Source organism: Entelurus aequoreus, linkage group LG03 (genome assembly GCF_033978785.1).
Source record: "Entelurus aequoreus isolate RoL-2023_Sb linkage group LG03, RoL_Eaeq_v1.1, whole genome shotgun sequence".
NCBI classification, from domain to species: domain Eukaryota; kingdom Metazoa; phylum Chordata; class Actinopteri; order Syngnathiformes; family Syngnathidae; genus Entelurus; species Entelurus aequoreus.
The window spans coordinates 43,382,293-43,402,334 of record NC_084733.1 but is presented as its reverse complement, the minus strand read 5'-3'; the positions used below and the strand labels follow the sequence as shown (position 1 = coordinate 43,402,334).

At 42.0% G+C, this 20,042-nt stretch overlaps 1 protein-coding gene across 2 annotated transcripts in view; it reads left to right on the top strand.

Moving 5' to 3' along the window:
• The window catches only part of prkd3 (protein kinase D3), a 110,555-nt gene that overhangs the window by 45,576 nt on the left and 44,937 nt on the right, over positions 1–20,042 (top strand). For both annotated transcript variants that reach the window (XM_062041859.1, XM_062041857.1), the window contains 2 exons: positions 5,196–5,334; positions 16,077–16,208. In XM_062041859.1, coding sequence (XP_061897843.1) covers positions 5,196–5,334; positions 16,077–16,208 — 271 coding nt within the window. The remainder of the gene's footprint in view (positions 1–5,195; positions 5,335–16,076; positions 16,209–20,042) is intronic.

Here is a 20,042-nt window from a genome sequence, read left to right as displayed (position 1 = left end):
ATGCTGCTTTATGCATGCAGGTATGTGATGTCGGAATGTGTCCGAAACTTGCTAATTTATTGTTCTTGCACCTCTGTCTTTCACTTAGGTTAATGAGGTATGGAACAAAATAATTGTCCTCGGCCCTCTCACGTTGCAGATGCTCCTGGTGTGGAGTGAGACGTGTTTTCTGTGGAAACTTTTGCACCGAATGTTAAGAGGTGGTGACTCTAGCTGGCAGCTGCACTGACAATGTTGTGTGTTTGAGTGTGTGAGTGCGGATCAGAGAGCTGGCATGTGAGAACTTCTCGGCAAACTTGCCAACCTTGAAACCTCCGATTTCGGGATGGGGGGCGTGGTTAAGAGGGGAGTAGTATATTTACAGCTAGAATTCACCAAGTCAAGTATTTCATATATATATATACTGTATATATTAGGGCTGCAACTAACGATTAATTTGATAATCGATTAATCTGTCGATTATTACTTCGAAACATCGATTAATAATCGGATAAAAGAGACAAACTACATTTCTATCCTTTCCAGTATTTTATTGAAAAAAAACAGCATATTGGCAACATACTTATTTTGATTATTGTTTCTCAGCTGTTTGTACATGTTGCAGTTTATAAATAAAGGTTTATAAAAAAATATAAAAAATTAAAAAAAAAAAAAAAGATATATATAAAAATAATATTGCCTCTGCGCATGCGCATAGCATAGATCCAACGAATCGATGACTAAATTAATCGCCAACTACTTTTATAATCGATTTTAATCGATTTAATCGATTCGTTGTTGCAGCCCTAATATATAGGGCTGTGAATCTTTGGGTGTCCCACGATTCGATTCAATATCGATTCTTGGGGTTACGATTCGATTCAAAATCGATTTTTTTTTTTCCAATTCAACACGATTCTCGATTCAAAAACGATTTTTTCCCGATTCAAAACGATTCTCTATTCATTCAATACATAGGATTTCAGCAAGATCTACCCTACTCTGCTGACATCCAAGCAGAGTAGTAGATTTTTGTAAAAAGCTTTTATAATTGTAAAGGACAATGTTTTATCAACTGATTGCAATAATGTAAAATTGCTTTTAACTATTAAATGAACCAAAAATATGACTTATTTTATCTTTGTGAAAATATTGGACACAGTGTGTTGTCAAGCTTAGGAGATGGGATGCAAGTGTAAGCCACTGTGACACTATTGTTCTTTTATTTTTATTTTTATAAATGTCTAATGATAATGTCAATGAGGGATTTTTAATCGCTGCTATGTTGAAATTGTAACTAATATTGATACTATTGTTGATAATATACATTTTTGTTTCACTACTTTTGGTTTGTTCTGTGTAGGGTTGGGTATCGTTTGAATTCGAACGATTCTGATTCCGATTCCGATTCCTGACTATTCTCGATTCCGATTCTTTTAAGAGGCAGGGTCAAAAAAAAGTTTTGGATATTTTAAATGAGCTAGCTAACCTACATACAGTCTTTCTGAATGAAATAGTCTGACATTCTCCATCAATTTTAATTCTATTAACTTTTTATGAACTTTACTATAAATTCCTCACAGGGCTGTTTTCAACTAGAATATAAATATCAAATCTATGAACTTGAATATAAATATTATAAATACATTTTCACAGGGGTACACTTTCCTCAAGAGAGCATTATTTTTGAAAACCTCATGAAAACACATTTACACATAAGTGTATGATGCTGCAGGAAACCTCATGAAAACACATTTACACACACAAGTGTATGATGCTGCAGGTACTTAAACATGTTACCGTGCTCCCACTGATGGGCTAACCTGGTGCAGAAAAGCAAATAAACAATAAGAAACAACTTGCAAATCCCAGTCCAGATTAGCAGCAGGTACAGTATAAAATCAGAGACAGTTCTTGTTTAGGAAAATGACCATCCTGCCCTTCTCAGGCAGGATGCGTGAGCGTTCTGGACAGATAGTGTCTCCTGCTGTGGAAAATACACGTTCGCTGGGTGTGGAAGAAGCTTGAAGGCATAAATAGGAGAAAGCGAGATCTGACAGCAGGAGGAGGACGGTCGGCGCAGCGCGTCGAAGACGGGACATGCATATATTTGTACTTCATGAACTTGGAGGTGCTTCATCATGTTCGACGTGCACCCTCCTAAGCACGAAACAGTCCTGTCGCACGTGTTATATTTCGCCGATATTTAATTTTTTTTAGTAAAATAAAGCCACATTTTCGACCGCCGACGCCCGCTATCCATGCTTGACTGACTCGCTCGGCTACATAGGCTCGGCTATGCTAACACTTCCGGCGGTGGGTGCTTCTTCGTTGGTGTTCAGCGGCTTCTTCTTCCGGTCGGCGGACTTATTCTTTTTTTCCGGTCGGCGGACTGGGTATCGAAACTAGGAATCGAAATTTAAACTTTTGAACGATTCCGGGAGAATCGGAAAGTTAGTCCCGGTTCCAATCGATACTCGATACCCAACACTAGTTCTGTGTCGTGTTTGTCTCCTCTCAATTGCTCTGTTTATTGCAGTTCTGAGTGTCTCTGGGTCTTGTTTGGCTTTGGAATTGGATTGCATTGTTATGGTATTGCTGTGTATTGTTTTTGTTGGATTGATTAATTAAAAAAAAAAAAGTAAAAAAAATAAAAATCGATTTTTTTAAAAAGAATCGATTCTGAATCGCAAAACGTGAGAATCGGGATTCAAATTCGAATCAATTTTTCCCCACACCCCTAATATATAAATATATATATATATATATATATATATATATATATATATATATATATATATATATATATATATATATATATATATATATATATATATATATATATATATATATATATATATATATATATATATACGGTATATATATATATATATATATATATATATATATATATAAAATAAATACTTGAATTTCAGTGTTCATTTATTTACACATATACACACACATAACACTCATCTACTCATTGTTGTACTTGAAAGTGCAATGCTTTGCAGCCAGAAGCACAGTCTTAGATACTACTTACATACTAAATACACAGTAATGAAAACACAGTTGTTCTACTAACTGTACTGTGCTTGCTGCTTTCTTACTAAAAAAACAACAACACTTACCTTTCACTATTTGAGTAGCCTTTGTTCTGCCATTTGCGTACTGGCGAGCAATCTCTGAATCCGGGAACATATCCTTCACGGATTTGTTGTAGACATCCGCAAATGAGAACAGGATGTTGCTTCCAGCTATCAGCATAGCCATCTTTTTCTCGGCATATGTTACACCATCGGGTCTCCATTTAGCGAGGTGGCCCATAATACTGGACTGGGACCGGTGCTGCGTTGCCGCCGCTTTGTGCTTCGCTGACCATTCATGACTGAGTATATACGTTCGGCCACCATGTTCAATGGAGAAGTCTGTTCTACAAAATTTACAGGCAAATGTACCCCTTCCCCTTCAAACTGTCCTGGATAAACTGAAATTCGTGTTTCCATTCGTTTTGGAACTTACAAGCGTATTTCTTCATCTTACTCGTCGTCTGCGTCGCCATGGCTGTATCTTCCTCGTTCTTCTGCTTCGTCTCCTTGTTGTGTGCGCAGTTGTGCACTCTCTAAAAGCCGTAGATGTTATAACGTGATTGGGGAGGCACGCTGTTTATATCGTGGGAAAGCGGACGTAAAAACAGACTGTCCTCACTCGGGTCTGCATGGAGCTGGAGGGGGCGTGGCCTCCAGCTCCGGCTGAAAATCAGGAGATTTTCGGGAGAATATTTGTCCCGGGAGGTTTTCTGGAGAGGCACTGAATTTCGGGAGTCTCCCGGAAAATTTGGGAGGGTTGGCAAGTATGCTTCTCGCTGACACTGCAGCCACCACAGGAAAAATGCCCGCCTCCAACATTTATTCACCGCTACCTTTAGTGTTGATGCTATAAGCCAAATAGCAGGTTGAGGTTGTGGGCTTTTGTGAATGGGAATTGTGGAATGTAGTTTTTTCTTCATAAATTAAAAGCAAAATGCATCCATCCATCCAGCCAGCCATGGTTCTAAACTTCTTTCTCACATATATCCCAAAAATATTTTGTCAAACCTTCACAATTATCTAAAATGTGTGAGGTTTACCAATTGATTGCACCATTTAACTGGTACCTGCAAAAAGTGTTGGCTGGAACATAGATGGTGTTGATCTACAATGTTCAGCTTGGGCCTAGTCTTTCGGAAGTTTATTCTCCAAAGAGGGTCCTGAACAGGGTCCTGTTTTTTATGCAGAGTTAAAAGTTGTCCATTCTGACAGTTCAGCTCTCTAGATTTGGTGTCAGCAAGTCATGTGATACACTCATGATTTCCCATATCCATTAATCTATCCGTCTTTGTATCTGCTTCTTGGCAGCTAAAAGCCTGCAGGTGTCTTACTGTGCCGCTTTGGCAGAGGCAGTGCCAGCCCTGTCCTTTTAGGGTGACTATTGCATTGTCATGGGTGGCCCATTGTGTGTGACCTGGTTCACAGGGAAACAGCTGTTAGATCCCCCTGTGCCGGTCTGCTTGGCATTGAAACGAGGCTCACAAAACAATTTTAGTGGCCCGGATTCTCTCTTGAATACCATTGATGCAGGATATATCCAAACATCCATCTGGTTTTGATCTGCTTTATCCGCCAGGCAGAATTTATGTTATACTTTGTTGGATCACACAACATCCTCTCCTGTAGCCCTTGAAACAAGACTCTTTTATGAGCTTTAAAAGATTAAGATGTATGAATGTAGTACCGCTCACTATTGCGTATATGTTTATATGATTTGTTTAAAGCTGCTCCATGAAGCTAAGCTGCCCTCTGTACAGGAAGTGACTCATAATTGACTGGTGCTGCACTTTCTGAGCTGTGATCCTCCACCACTTGCTTTGGATTTTTACCTCCTCCTCATTGCAGTCTTTTTCAGTCACATTCTTAAATCACACTACATCACGCTGGTGAACTCATGACTGGATTGTGTTGGTCTGTCTAGACTCGACCAACCGAAACAGGACCAAACAAGTCAGGGCTGATAATCAGTACATCTTTGTCCTTTTCAAATCTCACTCTCCTAAAAATGTTCTAGAGTTGAACTTACCACAGAGCAATGCTGACCGTTAAGATGCACATTTTCTGTTTTGTATCACATATACTGTAGGATTTTACAAGTATCTCATACTGACTCGTCTCCCCCTCCAGTTCCCAGAGTGTGGCTTCTTTGGCATGTACGACAAGATCTTGCTGTTTCGCCATGACCTAAATGATGAAAACATTCTGCAGAAGCTGACCTCCGCGGAAGACATCCACGAGGGAGACCTCATTGAGGTGGTGCTTTCCGGTATGTATGCTGTTGTGAAACTATAACCCTAAATGTGTGTGTGCACTGTCCAATAACTGTTATTAATAGGGATGTCCCGGTCAGCATTTTTGGCCTTTAATCCAACTTTTTTTTTTGCTTCAGATCAGATCCAGTTCGGGTGTCCATTTGATACTTTGACAATGTTATTGTTGAATATGTAACTGAAAGTGTTTTTTAGCAAGTAACTAAATTAAACACAGTGAAACACATTTAGGATGCTTGTTTAGTTAGTATTGGTTAGTGTTACAGTACCATCCTTACAAGGCTGCACCTTTTAGACCTGAACCGTAGTTAAGGACAAACTGACCCCTTTGTTTGGCTTCTCGGTCCTCTGTCCTGTTACATGATCGGGATCGGGACATCTGTAGTTTTTACAGAGTGGCCAAAACACAAAGCAAATGGAATACACATAGTGTATAGGCTAGCTACCAACAGACACCCTGCAAGGAAGTTACCAAATTGCTAAAACACTGTTCGACAGACCGTAGTATTTAACATAAACATTAGTACAATAAACTTTTTAAACTAATTACTGGTATACTGATGTTTGAAATCAATAGAACATTGGGGTACCCGTTTTTGATCCCAGTTATCACTGACACACCTGCCCGCCTGTTGTGTCATGTTTAACAACACTGCACACTGGGTCAGTTGCTCCCACTGAGACTTCTTTGTGCTGAGTGAAACATTGTGATTATGATGGGTTTTTTCATTGTCACTGAATGACTACCAGTGAATCAACTGACACTCTTTCCTACATTTTGAGTTGAGCTTTTTAGAATTCCCTTATCAAAATTTTCCATGAGATGATTCCCTTTTAAGTCAGCTATTCATGTGTTTTGGTGATACTTACAGCCAATATTGAATACATCAGCTTCCTGTGTAAATGTTGGGATAACAAATGAATTAAAATGTGTTTTTCTCGAAGCTGTCCATCTGTCTGGATCTGGAAACTCCTGACACCACCTGTGCCGAATTCTCTACCCTTTCTTCAGATCCCACAGTATTGTTTGCAGGGCTTTAGGCTGGGTGCAATTGTATAGGTTCAGGATCTGAAGATACTTCAGGCATCAGGGCTAAGGAATGCAGACTGGATAACTTCCTTCTTTTTGTTTCTCACTGTTTGTGTTTTTACGTGCTCTTTGTGACAGTCTTTGTTGCTTTTTTCCCACTCGAGCCCACAGTTTTCAACCTTATCAAATCAATATCCAGGTGAAAGCCGTAGTCGACTTTTTTATGTCACATAAAATGCAATAGTGACCTTCATGCAAGGAGTTTTGCATGATAGACACAGTGAATCCATGTTCTCAAGCTTCTGAGAACATGAATCTCTCCGCCCAATAATTTGTTTCTTGTCACCATCCGTCAGTTTCAAGTTGAATGCTGTGGCTTTGGGAGAGTATCTTTCATTGCAAGAAAGAGGCACAAGTGGCTTTTTCTTGGCTCCATGCTCAAAAGAAGAGGGTTTGTTTTTCCTCCAATAAGTGATTGTAGTAGTGGTATGTAAACATGCTCACATATGCAGGCCGGCCCTGGTCACAACACACACTGCAAAGGCCATGTGGGCCCATGAGGTTTGTGGTTCGGCTTAACCGATTGTCCCTTTGTTCTGTTTTTCACTCTTGTCTCTTCCCACCGATTTTCACAAGCTCTTTATTCACAATCACTGGCAATTTGAAATTTATACTAAGTTTAATGTTATTTATAAATACTCAATTTGTTATAAATATATTTTTCTTCAATTGGAACTTGTGGCTTCTGAATGGAAACACTGTGCCTCAAAGCAAACAGATGAGAGAAGCGATTACAAAACAACTTGTTGTCAATTAGCACAACACATTTTAAGAAATACTGTGAGTGTTAAGAAGCTGTTTTGCAGAAGTGTGTGGAAATGCCCTTCATTTTGTCTGTTTCTCTTGCAACATGACAACATGCCCTACTTGGGTTTCTTTATTATCTTTCACCTCAAAAATGCAGACTGCAAATATCCCCCGTCAGCCAATTTGCTTTTGAATCAGAAACATTGATAGTGAGTCCTCAGAGATAATTGTACTGCATCAGGGTGTATGTCACAGTAGGGCTGGGCGGTATACCGCTATTACGAATTATACTGGTATTTATTAGAAAGAGGTATGTATTTGAGACGATACCGCCATACCAATATATGTAATCATTAATGTTTTGATGCGGAAGTCTCTGCTCATTCTGTCTGCGCTGGGTGCTGTCCCGCCTCCTCCTCCACACACGTGTGTGTGGCGTGGTAGGAGCTGCGCTCACTCGACACAAACTCCATTATTTTCCCGGTGTCTTCCCGATCCTGCTTTTTTCTGGATTTTGCTCTCAATAAAAACATTTTCCTCAGCAGTATTGTTGGCTGCAATCGGGTCCGTTTGACTCAAGCCTCGGCATCACTCAGGGCAACACACGTTCAAGACAGCAGCGTAGCGAGTTGCAATCTAGTCATTCTGTACTTGAAAACGATGGAGAAGACATTTCTGCCAAAATATAAACTTTGTGTAAATAGATATGTTCCTAGTTGCAACGGCAGGACAAAAACAGATTTAAAAAGCTGCCCGAAATAGTTATATGAGATTCCCAGTTAAACTACTTTGCCACAACAAATGTGTACACAAAATCTGAGAGGGTGTTTAACTGGAGTGGCAATATTGTCAGCTGCCACACAGCATCCTGCAGTTGGCAGCTTGGTGTTCCTGGCTAAAATTTTTAGGGGGAAAAAGGGTCTTTCAAAAAATGTTGAGCTAAAAAAACTATTGTTGAATTGTTATCAAGTTGATGCTGATGTTTAAAATGTCCTCTTAAACCAGGGACTTTATTTTATATTTTTTTCTTTTGTGTTTTAGGTAAAATAGCTGAGTATTTCATCATAGTTAAAGGTTTGTTTTAATGAAGATTATACTTTATTATTATTATATAAAATTTCAAGGCTTTTTAACATTTTTACGTGCATTTATCTATGAATGAAACTTTTACATTTCCAGAAATGTTAAGTATTTGTTTAAATAAAACAACTTGACACACATACAGTCGTGGTCAAAAGTGTACATACACTTGTAAAGAACATAATGTCATGGCTGTCTTGAGTTTCCAATAATTTCTCTTATTTCTCTTAACTCTTTTTTTTTTTGTGATAGAGCACATACTTGTTGGTCACAAAAAAACATTAATGAAGTTTGGTTTCTTTTATGAATTTATTATGGGTCTACTGAAAATGTGACCAAATCTGCTGGGTCAAAAGTATACATACAGCAATGTTAATATTTGGTTACATGTCCCTTGGCAAGTTTCACTGCAATAAGGCGCTTTTGGTAGCCATCCACAAGCTTTTGGCAAGCTTCTGGTTTAGTTTTTGACCACTCCTCTTGACACAATTGGTGCAGTTCAGCTAAATGTGTTGGTTTTCTGACATGGACTTGTTTCTTCAGCATTGGTCACATGTTTAAGTCAAGACTTTGGGAAGGCTGGGTATTGTGGCCAAACAGATCAATTTGTGTTTCATCTGACATCACATGGACAAAGATAAGACCATTTGGAGGAAAGTTCTGTGGTTAGATGAAAAGAAAATTGAGCTGTTTGGCCACAATACCCAGCAATGTGTTTGGAGGAGAAAAGGTGAGGCCTTTAAAGGCCTACTGAAACCCACTACTACCGACCACGCAGTCTGATAGTTTATATATCAATGATGAAATCTTAACATTGCAGCACATGCCAATACGGCCGGGTTAACTTATAAAGTGCAATTTTAAATTTCCCGCTAAACTTCCGGTTGAAAACGCCTTTGGATGATGATGTATGCGCGTGACGTAGCCAGTGAAACAGAAGTATCGGTACCCCATTGAATCCAATACAAAATAGCTCTGTTTTCATCTCATAATTCCACAGTATTATGGACATCTGTGTTGGTGAATCTTTTGCAATTTGTTTAATGAACAATGAAGACTGCAAAGAAGAAAGTTGTAGGTGGGATTGGTGTATTAGCGGCGGACTACAGCAACACAACCATAAAGACTTTGACTCCGATAGCAGACGCGCTAGCCGACGCAAGCCACCGACCGCACGGATGATCGTGGTGAAGTTCTTATTCCTTCCGTCGATCGCTGGAACGCAGGTGAGCACGGGTGTTGATGAGCAGATGAGGGCTGGCTGGCGTAGGTGGAGCGCTAATGTTTTTATCATAGCTCTGTGAGGTCCCGTCATACTAAGTTAGCTTCAATGGCGTCGTTAGCAACAGCATTTTTAAGCTTCGCCAAGCTGGAAAGCATTAACCGTGTATTTACATGTTCTTGGTTTAATATTATTGTTGATTTTCTGTCTATCCTTCCAGTCAGGGGTTTATTTATTTTGTTTCTATCTGCATTTGAGACCGATGCTATCACGTTAGCTCCATAGCTAAGTTAGCTTCAATGGCGTCGTTAGCAACAGCATTGTTAACCTTCGGCAGGCTGGAAAGCATTAACCGTGTATTTACATGTCCCTGGTTTAATAGTATTGTTGATCTTTTGTCTATCCTTCCAGTCAGGGATTTATTTATTTTGTTTCTATATGCAGTTAACCACGATGCTATCACGTTAGCTCCGTAGCTTAAGTGTTTCGTCCATGTATTGTCGTGGAGATAAAAGTCACTGTGAATGTCCATTTCGCGTTCTCGACTCTCATTTTAAAGAGGATATAGTAACCGAGGTGGTTTAAAATACAAATCCGTGATCCACAATAGAAAAAGGAGAGAGTGTGGAATCCAATGAGCCAGCTTGTACCTAAGTTACGTCAGAGCGAAAAAAGATATGTCTTGCACTGCATTCCAGTCATTCACTCTAACGTTCCTCATCCACGAATCTTTCATCCTCGCTCAAATTAATGGGGTAATCGTCGCTTTCTCGGTCCGAATCGCTCTAGCTGCATTGTAAACAATAGGAAAATGTGAGGAGGTGTTCAATTGACTACGTCACGCTACTTCCGGTAGGGGCAAGGCTTTTTTTTTATCAGATACCAAAAGTTGCGATCTTTATCGTCGTTGTTCTCTACTAAATCCTTTCAGCAAAAATATGGCAATATTAACTCTTATCTTACTGACAGGATGCAGTGCGTCTCCCATAACAATGTGACCTCATCCTATGTCAAGGTAACGTGTGGAGTTCCCCAGGGTTCGGTTCTTGGCCCTGCACTCTTTAGTATTTACATGCTGCCGCTAGGTGACATCATACGCAAATACGGTGTTAGCTTTCACTGTTATGCTGATGACGCCCAACTCTACATGCCCCTAAAGCTGACCAACACGCCGGATTGTAGTCAGCTGGAGGCGTGTCTTAATGAAATTAAACAATGGATGTCCGCTAACTTTTTGCAACTCAACGCTAAGAAAACGGAAATGCTGATTATCGGTCCTGCTAGACACCGACATCTATTTAATAATACCACCTTAACATTTGACAACCAAAAAATTACACAAGGCGACTCGGTAAAGAATCTGGGTATTATATTCGACCCAACTCTCTCGTTTGAGTCACACATTAAGAGTGTTACTAAAACGGCCTTCTTTCATCTCCGTAATATCGCAAAAATTTGTTCCATTTTGTCCACTAGCGACGCTGAGATCATTATTCATGCGTTCGTTACGTCTCGTCTCGATTACTGTAACGTATTATTTTCGGGTCTCCCTATGTCTAGCATTAAAAGATTACAGTTGGTACAAAATGCGGCTGCTAGACTTTTGACAAAAACAAGAAAGTTTGATCATATTACGCCTATACTGGCTCACCTGCACTGGCTTCCTGTGCACTTAAGATGTGACTTAAAGTTTTACTACTTACGTATAAAATACTACACGGTCTAGCTCCAGCCTATCTTGCCGATTGTATTGTACCATATGTCCCGACAAGAAATCTGCGTTCAAAGAACTCCGGCTTATTAGTGATTCCCAGAGCCCAAAGAAAGTCTGCAGGCTATAGAGCGTTTTCTATTCGGGCTCCAGTACTCTGGAATGCCCTCCCGGTAACAGTTAGAGATGCTACCTCAGTCAAAGCATTTAAGTCCCATCTTAAAACTCATTTGTATACTCTAGCCTTTAAATAGACCCCCTTTTTAGACCAGTTGATCTGCCGTTTCTTTTCTTCTCTCCTCTGCTCCCCTCTCCCTTGGGGAGGGGGAGTTGCACAGGTCCGGTGGCCATGGATGAAGTGCTGGCTGTCCAGAGTCGCGACCCGGAGTGGACCGCTAGCCTGTGCATCGGTTGGGGACATCTCTGCGCTGCTGACCCGTCTCCGCTCGGGACGGTTTCCTGCTGGCCCCACTATGGACTGGACTCTCGCTGATGTGCTGATGTGTTGGATCCACTGTGGACTGGACTTTCACAATATTATGTCAGACCCACTCGACATCCATTGCTTTCGGTCTCCCCTAAAGGGGGGCGGGGGGGTTACCCACATATGCGGTCCTCTCCAAGGTTTCTCATAGTCATTCACATCGACGTCCCACTGGGGTGAGTTTTTCCTTGCCCGTATGTGGGCTCTGTACTGAGGATGTCGTTGTGGCTTGTGCAGCCCTTTGAGACACTTGTGATTTAGGGCTATATAAATAAACATTGATTGATTGATTGATATCGCGAAATGATCAAGTATGACACATAGAATGGATCTGCTATCCCCGTTTAAATAAAAAAATTAAAAACCTTTAATTCCAGGAACACCAATCCTACCGTCAAGCATGGTGGTGGTAGTATTATGCTCTAGGCCTGTTTTTCTGCCAATGAAACTGGTGCTTTACAGAGAGTAAATGGGACAATGAAAAAGGTTTACCTCCAAATTCTTCAGGACAACCTAAAATCATCAACCCGGAGGTTGGGTCTTGGGCGCTGTCAAAACAAACACGTCAAAAGTGGTAAAGGAATGGCTAAATCAGGCTAGAATTAAGGTTTTAGAATGGCCTTCTCAAAGTCCTGACTTAAAAGTGTTGACAATGCTGAAGAAACAAGTCCATGTCAGAAAACCAACACATTAAACTGAACCGCACCAATTTTGTCAAGAGGAGTGGTCAAAAACTCAACCAGAAGCTTGCCAGAAGCTTGTTGATGGCTACCAAAAGCGCCTTATTGCAGTGAAACTGGCCAAGGGACATGTAACCAAATATTAACATTGCTGTATGTATACTTTTAACCCAGCAGATTTGCTCACATTTTCAGTAGACCCATAATAAATTCATAAAAGAACCAAACTTCATGAATGTTTTTTTGTGACCAACAAGTATGTGCTCCAATCACTCTATCACAAAAAAATAAGAGTTGTAGAAATGATTGGAAACTCAAGACAGCCATGACATTATGTTCTTCACAAGTGTATGTAAACTTTTGACCACGACTGTATTTGGGTTTGACTTTGTCTAAATTTACTTTACGGAAAAAATATTGCGATATTAATATCGAATATCGGGATTCAGCCAAAATATATCGGGATATGAGTTTTGGTCCACATCGCCCAGCCGTATGTCATAGTTTAAAGCCAGTACTCAAAAAGTAACTCATGACTATTATGGGTCTTTTGGTAAATCACCAGGTTGCAATCAGTATACAGTGGAATCTCTAGTCAAAAGGTTTGCAGTAGGGGTGATCGATACACAAGTCAATAAAAAAGATACCTATCATATATTATATATAATATCAGTAAATAAATGACATTAAAGTGGTTAGATCTATATTTTTCTTTTTCTTGTTCTTTTATTACAAAACCCTTTTTTGGTTGTTTTTGTTACTGTTTACGTAGCGCCTTTAGTGTTACTCAGTAAACCAACCTAATGACACATTACAATCGTCCTAGGTTCGTAGTGTTGGATACTCTTATTTTTGAAGGAATGACTCCCGAAAAGAGTCACAAAAAAGAGTTATGGAAGAATAACAGTTGAACATGTATTGCCTTACTACAACTGGCAACAAAACACTCATGACATACAGAAAATAAAATGATACAATTACAGTTATTTTAAATGTTGTGTGTGTGCGCACACTTGTATAAAACCTACTACTACTAGGATAGAGTTTTCTCCTTGTTTTTGTTGTGTTCTTATCTGTGTCACTTTGAGGGAATTTGAAGTTTGATGTCCTCAGGGCTGATGCTGCAGCTCTCCACACTGCGGTCCCGTCCTGTCCACTTGTCTTGTTCCTGGGATTGGTTCGCCACTGAACCCTCACGGTTGAAATTCAATCTCGGTCTTTCAAAAAAACCATCAAAGCTCAGCAAAGGGCATAACTAGACACAAACAGCTCCTTGCGTTGATTTTTTGCAACAGTCTTAGTCCAGGAGGCTTTCTCTGTGTGTCTGCTTCCTGGTTCATCTAAATCAGTGGTCACCAACCTTTTCAAGCCCAAGGAATGTAACAGTATTAAAATCTCACGATACGATCACAGCATTAAGGCCACGGTATGATATTATTGTGCCCCCCCCCAAAAAAGACTTAAAAATGCCATAGTATGTATAATTAAGTGGCAGGGATGTTTAGGATAAACACATTTACTGTAATTGAACACAAACATAATGCTGAAATGTTTTAATCATATTTATTACTACATATTTGTATTTTTAAGTGCAAATATTTGTGCAGGAACATCCAGTGTTTCCAGCAAATTTCAAAACAAACTTACAGTTGAGTGTCTTTAATGTGACAATGTAAACATCCAGTGTAAAACAGTAATGTTCACTTTAGTGTCTTTCAACTTTTACTTTCTGACAAGCAGTGTCCTCCACAGTGAACATGTTTCTATCAGTCTAGATGGAATATGCGGTTTGTAAAAAAAAAAGTTAACTAACAATTTCATTTTTAATATTGTAAATACTACACAAACCGACGTTTGGCTTCGCTGGTTTCAAACATTTTTCCTGGGTGACGGTTTAGGAGGTGACGGTTTAGAAGGTGCCGACGTGTCTAGGGTGCTGCCTTGCGCCCGAGCGCAGCTCAATAGGCTCCATCCCTACGCGACATCAAGAGAACAAGCGGTGGAAAATAGATGGATGGATTAAGGAGTCATCAAGAAGTTTTTCAGTTTACTTGTATTTCCCGCGATGTACAGTTTTCTTTAGTGATTTCTGTCCGTGCGGAACCTGACCGGCTGGCTGTGTCGTTTTTTAAACGCCCAAGATGAAAGTCGTGTGCTTTGCTTTGCAGAACACAGACTTTCTTACCTACACCAAAAAGGTTATGTTTTCAGTTCTATAATATATTGTCAAAGTATCGGATCCAGACTTGAAATTGGATTGGATCTCAAAAATGTTAATAGGGACATCCCTAAATATAATAAAAACATATGCTTTTACTTTTCTGTTGTAGCTCCTGCAAGTGGCTTTTCTGTCAAACACACTATTAGCAGCTTCTCCATTTTTTAATGGATGAACGTCTGTCGTTTAGAATCCATTTTAACGCCATTGGCTGCCTTTATGATACTTTGGCTTGTGACTCGTGAGTGAGACACTGGATGTTTTGGTCGAATCTGACAAGGTTCACTGTGACATTCATTATGTTATGTAGGGGTGGAGGAGTGATTTGAAGCTGGCTTGTAAATCCAATTTTTGCTCTAATCTTAAAGTAAAATAATAGCCAAGAGATGACTTATGCACCACCTAGTACATTATTTACAGCCTTGCTCTCCTTTACTGTATTTACCTCTTGGTTTGGGTCTATCAGTCAGTTAGGGGATGACTTCCAAAGAAGACTGACAGCAACAAATAAACAATTTCTCATAATTTTAATAATTTCTAGCCATGTATTTTCTTCATAGAAAAATAGGTGGCGATTTTGTTTTATTATTGAATATCAAAAAAATAGATGTCAAATGCTATTTATAATGCTGACGAGTCAATTTGAGATACATGTAAAATGGTCTAGCATACAAGGCATAAGAACGTTGAAGCCTGTTGAGTAAACAAATGTTTTAGGATTGTGGAAGAAAATCCAGTGGCATATTTGTCACTCAGTTCTTTGTCTTGACATAAAAAGATGAGTATGTCGGTTGTTTAAAATGTAATATTACAATTACTGCCAATGTTTTTTTCTTGTTCTCAGAAAACACTAAACCCCCCCCCCCCCCCAAACTCCAAACTACTGCCTACACAAAAAAAACGTAATGCTAATGCAGCCTTAGACAGAAAATTAACTCTGGATGTATGTACATGTTTGGAAGCTGTTACCTCACAATCTTACACATCTTCTCATTTTAGTGAATCACACATTCACTTGACTAAACAACTCTTACTTCCAACAATGATCTCAGTGTTTGACCCACAAACCACCGAGTGAGAAAATAGAAAACAGGAAGAGAGACAAATCTATTGCTTCTCTGGATTATAAATAATAGGCTAATAGGATATAATTATAGAACTGGGTATTGACTTTCTCATTATTAACTTAATGTCAGCACAGATATAATGCCCTCTACTGTAGTAGTTTGGGCATTGCAGAGGAATCCTTCCCTTTGAACTTTTAATGCTCATTTACATTAACAAAACATATGAGCTCCTATCAAAACTGTTATGTGCTACTGTTTTTATATGACAATTGTTTGACATAGTTGGACAAAGAATGTGATAATTATTTCCTTATTTTCTCATTTCCCTCTACCCACCATGGCATTTTTCTATTTTCTTTTCAGCCTTCAATTTGCTTGGCCAAGTTTTGGATTACTTTACTTTTCTAGTTTGGTTTTATAATTTGACTATTGTTTCTAGCCCAAGCCACAGTTGAAGACTTCCAGATTCGACCCCACGCCCTCTATGTCCACTCCTACAAGGCCCCCACCTTCTGTGACTACTGCGGGGAGATGCTGTGGGGTCTCGTTCGGCAGGGGCTGAAATGTGAAGGTTAGACACACACATATAAAATTTGTTTGTGCAAAATTCGGAATTAAATTGAGAATGCATCCAAAATTTCTGGCTCCTACAAATTTGAATTGAGGTTGCAAACAGGAAGTATAAATGCAATTCAAATTCAAACTGAAGGAAGCGGAATTCAAATTCCTTGAAAAGCCAATTCATAATGTTGGTGTATTCCAGAATCATGCTTTGTAGCATATTCCATACATGCCTGTTTTACATACAATATTGTTGTTATGAACCTCATAGACATTGTATTTTAAATACAGGAAATGTTATTTTATTAACAATTACATAATAAAAGCATCTCCTTTCTAAGCTGCCATCGTGGTAGAGGAGTTTGCGTGTCCCAATGATCCTAGGAGCTATGTTGTCCGGGGGCTTCTATGCCCCCTGGTAGGGTCTCCCAAGACAAACAGGTCCTAAGTGAGGGATCAGACAAAGAGCAGCTCAAAGACCTTTATGAAAAGTACAAATGGAGGACCTAGATTTCCCTCGCCCATACGCGGGTCACCGGGGCTCCCCTTTGGAGCCAGGCCCAGAGGTGGGGCACTATGGTGAGCGCCTGTCCCCATGGGGCCCGGCCGGACTCAGCCCGAAGAGGCAACTTGGGTCCCCCCTCCAATGAGCTCACCACTCATGGGAGGTGTCATAGAGGTCCGGTGCAGTGTGAGCTGGACGGAAGCCGAAGGCAGGGCACTTGGCGGTCAGATCCTCGGCTACATAAGCAAGCTCTTGGGACGTGGATTGTCACCTCGCTGGGAGGGAAGGAGCCTGAGCTGGTGCGCGAGGTGGAGAAGTTCCGGCTAGATATAGTTGGACTCACTTCGACGCACAGCAAGGCTCTGGAACCTGTTCTCTCGAGAGGGGCTGGACTCTCTTCCACTCTGGCGTTGCCTGCAATGAGAGGCGACGGGCTGGGGTGGCAATTCTTGTTGCTCCCCCGGCTCAAAGCCTGCACGTTGGACTTTAACCCAGTAGACGAGAGGGTAGCTTGCCTCCGCTTTCGGGTTGGGGGACGGGTCCTGACCGTTGTTTGTGCTTACGCACCAAACAGCAGCTCAGAGTACCCACTCTTTTTGGATTCCCTTGAGGGAGTACTGGAGAGTGCTCCCTCGGGTGATTCCCTTGTTCTGCTGGGGGACTTCAACGCTCATGTTGGCAACGACAGTGAAACCTGGAGAGGCGTGATTGGGAAGAATGGCCGCCGGATCTGAACCCAAGTGGTGCTTTGTTATTGGACTTTTGTGCTCATCACGGATTGTCCATAGCAAACAAAATGTTCAAACATAAGGGTGTCCATATGTGCACTTGGCACCAGGACACCCTCGGCCGCAGTTCCATGATTGACTTTGTAATTGTGTCATCGGATTTGCGGCCTCATGTTTTGGACACTCGGGTGAAGAGAAGGGCAGAGCTTTCTACCGATCACCACCTGGTGGTGAGCTGGCTCCGATGGTGGGGGAGGATGCCGGACAGACCTGGCAGGCTGAAACGCATTGTGGGGGTCTGCTAGGAACGCCTCGCAGAGTCTCCTGTCAGAAAGAGTTTCAATTCCCACCTCCGGAAGAACTTTGAACATGTCACGAGGGAGGTGCTGGACATTGAGTCCGAGTGGACCATGTTCCTTGCCTCTATTGTCGAGGCGGCTGATTGGAGTTGTGGCCGCAAGGTGGTTGGTGCCTGTCATGTTGGTAATCTTAGAACCCGCTGGTGGACACCAGCGGTGAGGGATACAGTCAAGCTGAAGAAAGAGTCCTATCGGGTCCTTTTGGCTCTTGGGACTCCAGAGGCAGCGGACAGGTACCGACAGGCCAAGCGAAGTGCGGCTTCAGCGGTCGCAGAGGCAAAAACTCTGATATGGGAGGAGTTTGGGGAAGCCATGGAAAACGACTTCTGGACGGCTTCGAAGCGATTCTGGTCCACCATCCGTCGCCTCAGGGGGGGGAGCAGTGCACTGTCAACACTGTGTATGGTGAGGATGGTGTTCTGCTGACCTCGACTGCGGATGTTGTGAATCGGTGGAGGGAATACTTCGAAGACCTCCTCAATCCCACCAACACATCTTCCTATGAGGAAGCAGTGCCTGGGGAATCTGTGGTGGGCTCTCCTATTTCTGGGGCTGAGGTTGCTGAGGTAGTTAAAAAGCTCCTCGGTGGCAAGGCCCCGGGGGTGGATGAGATCCTCTGGATTGGCAGACTGGGGTGGTGGTTCCTCTCTTTAAGAAGGGGAACTGGAGGGTGTGTTCAAACTATCGTGGGATCACACTCCTCAGCCTTCCCGGTAAGGTCTATTCAGGTGTACTGGAAAGGAGGCTACGCCGGATAGTCGAACCTCGGTTACAGGAGGAACAGTGACCAGCTCTATACTCTCGGCAGGGTCCTTAAAGGGTGCATGGGAGTTTGCCCAACCAGTCTACATTTGCTTTGTGGACTTGGAGAAGGCATTCGACCGTGTCCCCCGGGAAGTCCTGTGGGGAGTGCTCAGAGAGTATGGGGTATCGGGCTGTCTGATTGTGGCGGTCCGCTCCCTGTATGATCAGTGTCAGAGCTTGGTCCGCATTGCCGGCAGTAAGTCGGACCCGTTTCCAGTGAGGGTTGGACTCCGCCAAGGCTGCCCTTTGTCACCGATTCTGTTCATAACTTTTATGGACAGAATTTCTAGGCGCAGTCAGGGCGTTGATTGGTTCCGGTTTGGTAGCTGCAGGATTAGGTCTCTGCTTTTTGCAGATGATGGGTCCTGATGGCTTCATCTGGCCAGGATCTTCAGCTCTCACTGGATTGGTTCGCAGCCGAGTGTGAAGCGACTGGGATGAGAATCAGCACCTCCAAGTCAGAGTCCATGGTTCTCCATCTCCAGGTTGAGGAGGAGATCTTGCCCCAAGTGGAGGAGTTCAAGTACCTAGGAGTCTTGTTCACGAGTGAGGGAAGAGTGGATCGTGAGATCGACAGGCGGATCGGTGCGGCGTCTTCAGTAATGCGGACGCTGTATCGATCCGTTGTGATGAAGAAGGAGCTGAGCCGGAAGGCAAAGCTCTCAATTTACCGGTCGATCTACGTTCCCATCCTCACTTATGGTCATGAGCTTTGGGTTATGATCGAAAGGACAAGATCACGGGTACAAGCGGCCGAAATGAGTTTCCTCCGCCGGACGGCGGGTCTCTCCTTTAGAGATAGGGTGAGAAGCTCTGTCGCACGGAGCTCAAACTAAAACCGCTGCTCCTCCACATCGAGAGGAGCCAGATGAGGTGGTTCGGGCATCAGCTCAGGATGCCACCCGAACGCCTCCCTAGGGAGGTGTTTAGGGCACGCCCGACCGGCAGGAAACCATGGGGAAGACCCAGGACACGTTGGGAAGACTATGTCTCCCGGCTGGCCTGGGAACGCCTCGGGATCCCCCGGGAGGAGCTGGACGAAGTGGCTGGGGAGAGGGAAGTTTGGGCTTCTCTGCTTAGGCTGCTGCCCCCGCGACCCGACCTCGGATAAACGGAAGAAAATGGATGGATGGATAATAAAAGCATCCTCTAATACAGCTTTACAACACTTAGACTTAGCCTTAGACAAACTTTATTGATCCACAACACAGAGCTGATTAGGCATGGGCCGATAATCAATAAGTGAATTAATCGAAAGATAAATGAAAATTAACTTGATTAGTTTGTCAGCATTGATACATTGCCATGTTCGTGTGTGTTTGTTGTCTTTGTCTTTTGCTTTCAAACAGGGTGCAACCTGAGCGTGTTTGTTTAACAGTAGTATTCATTGAAGGGAGTGAACCCTCCTGTCAGTCATCCACAATTTTTGTCTCTGGGAGTGAGGGCAG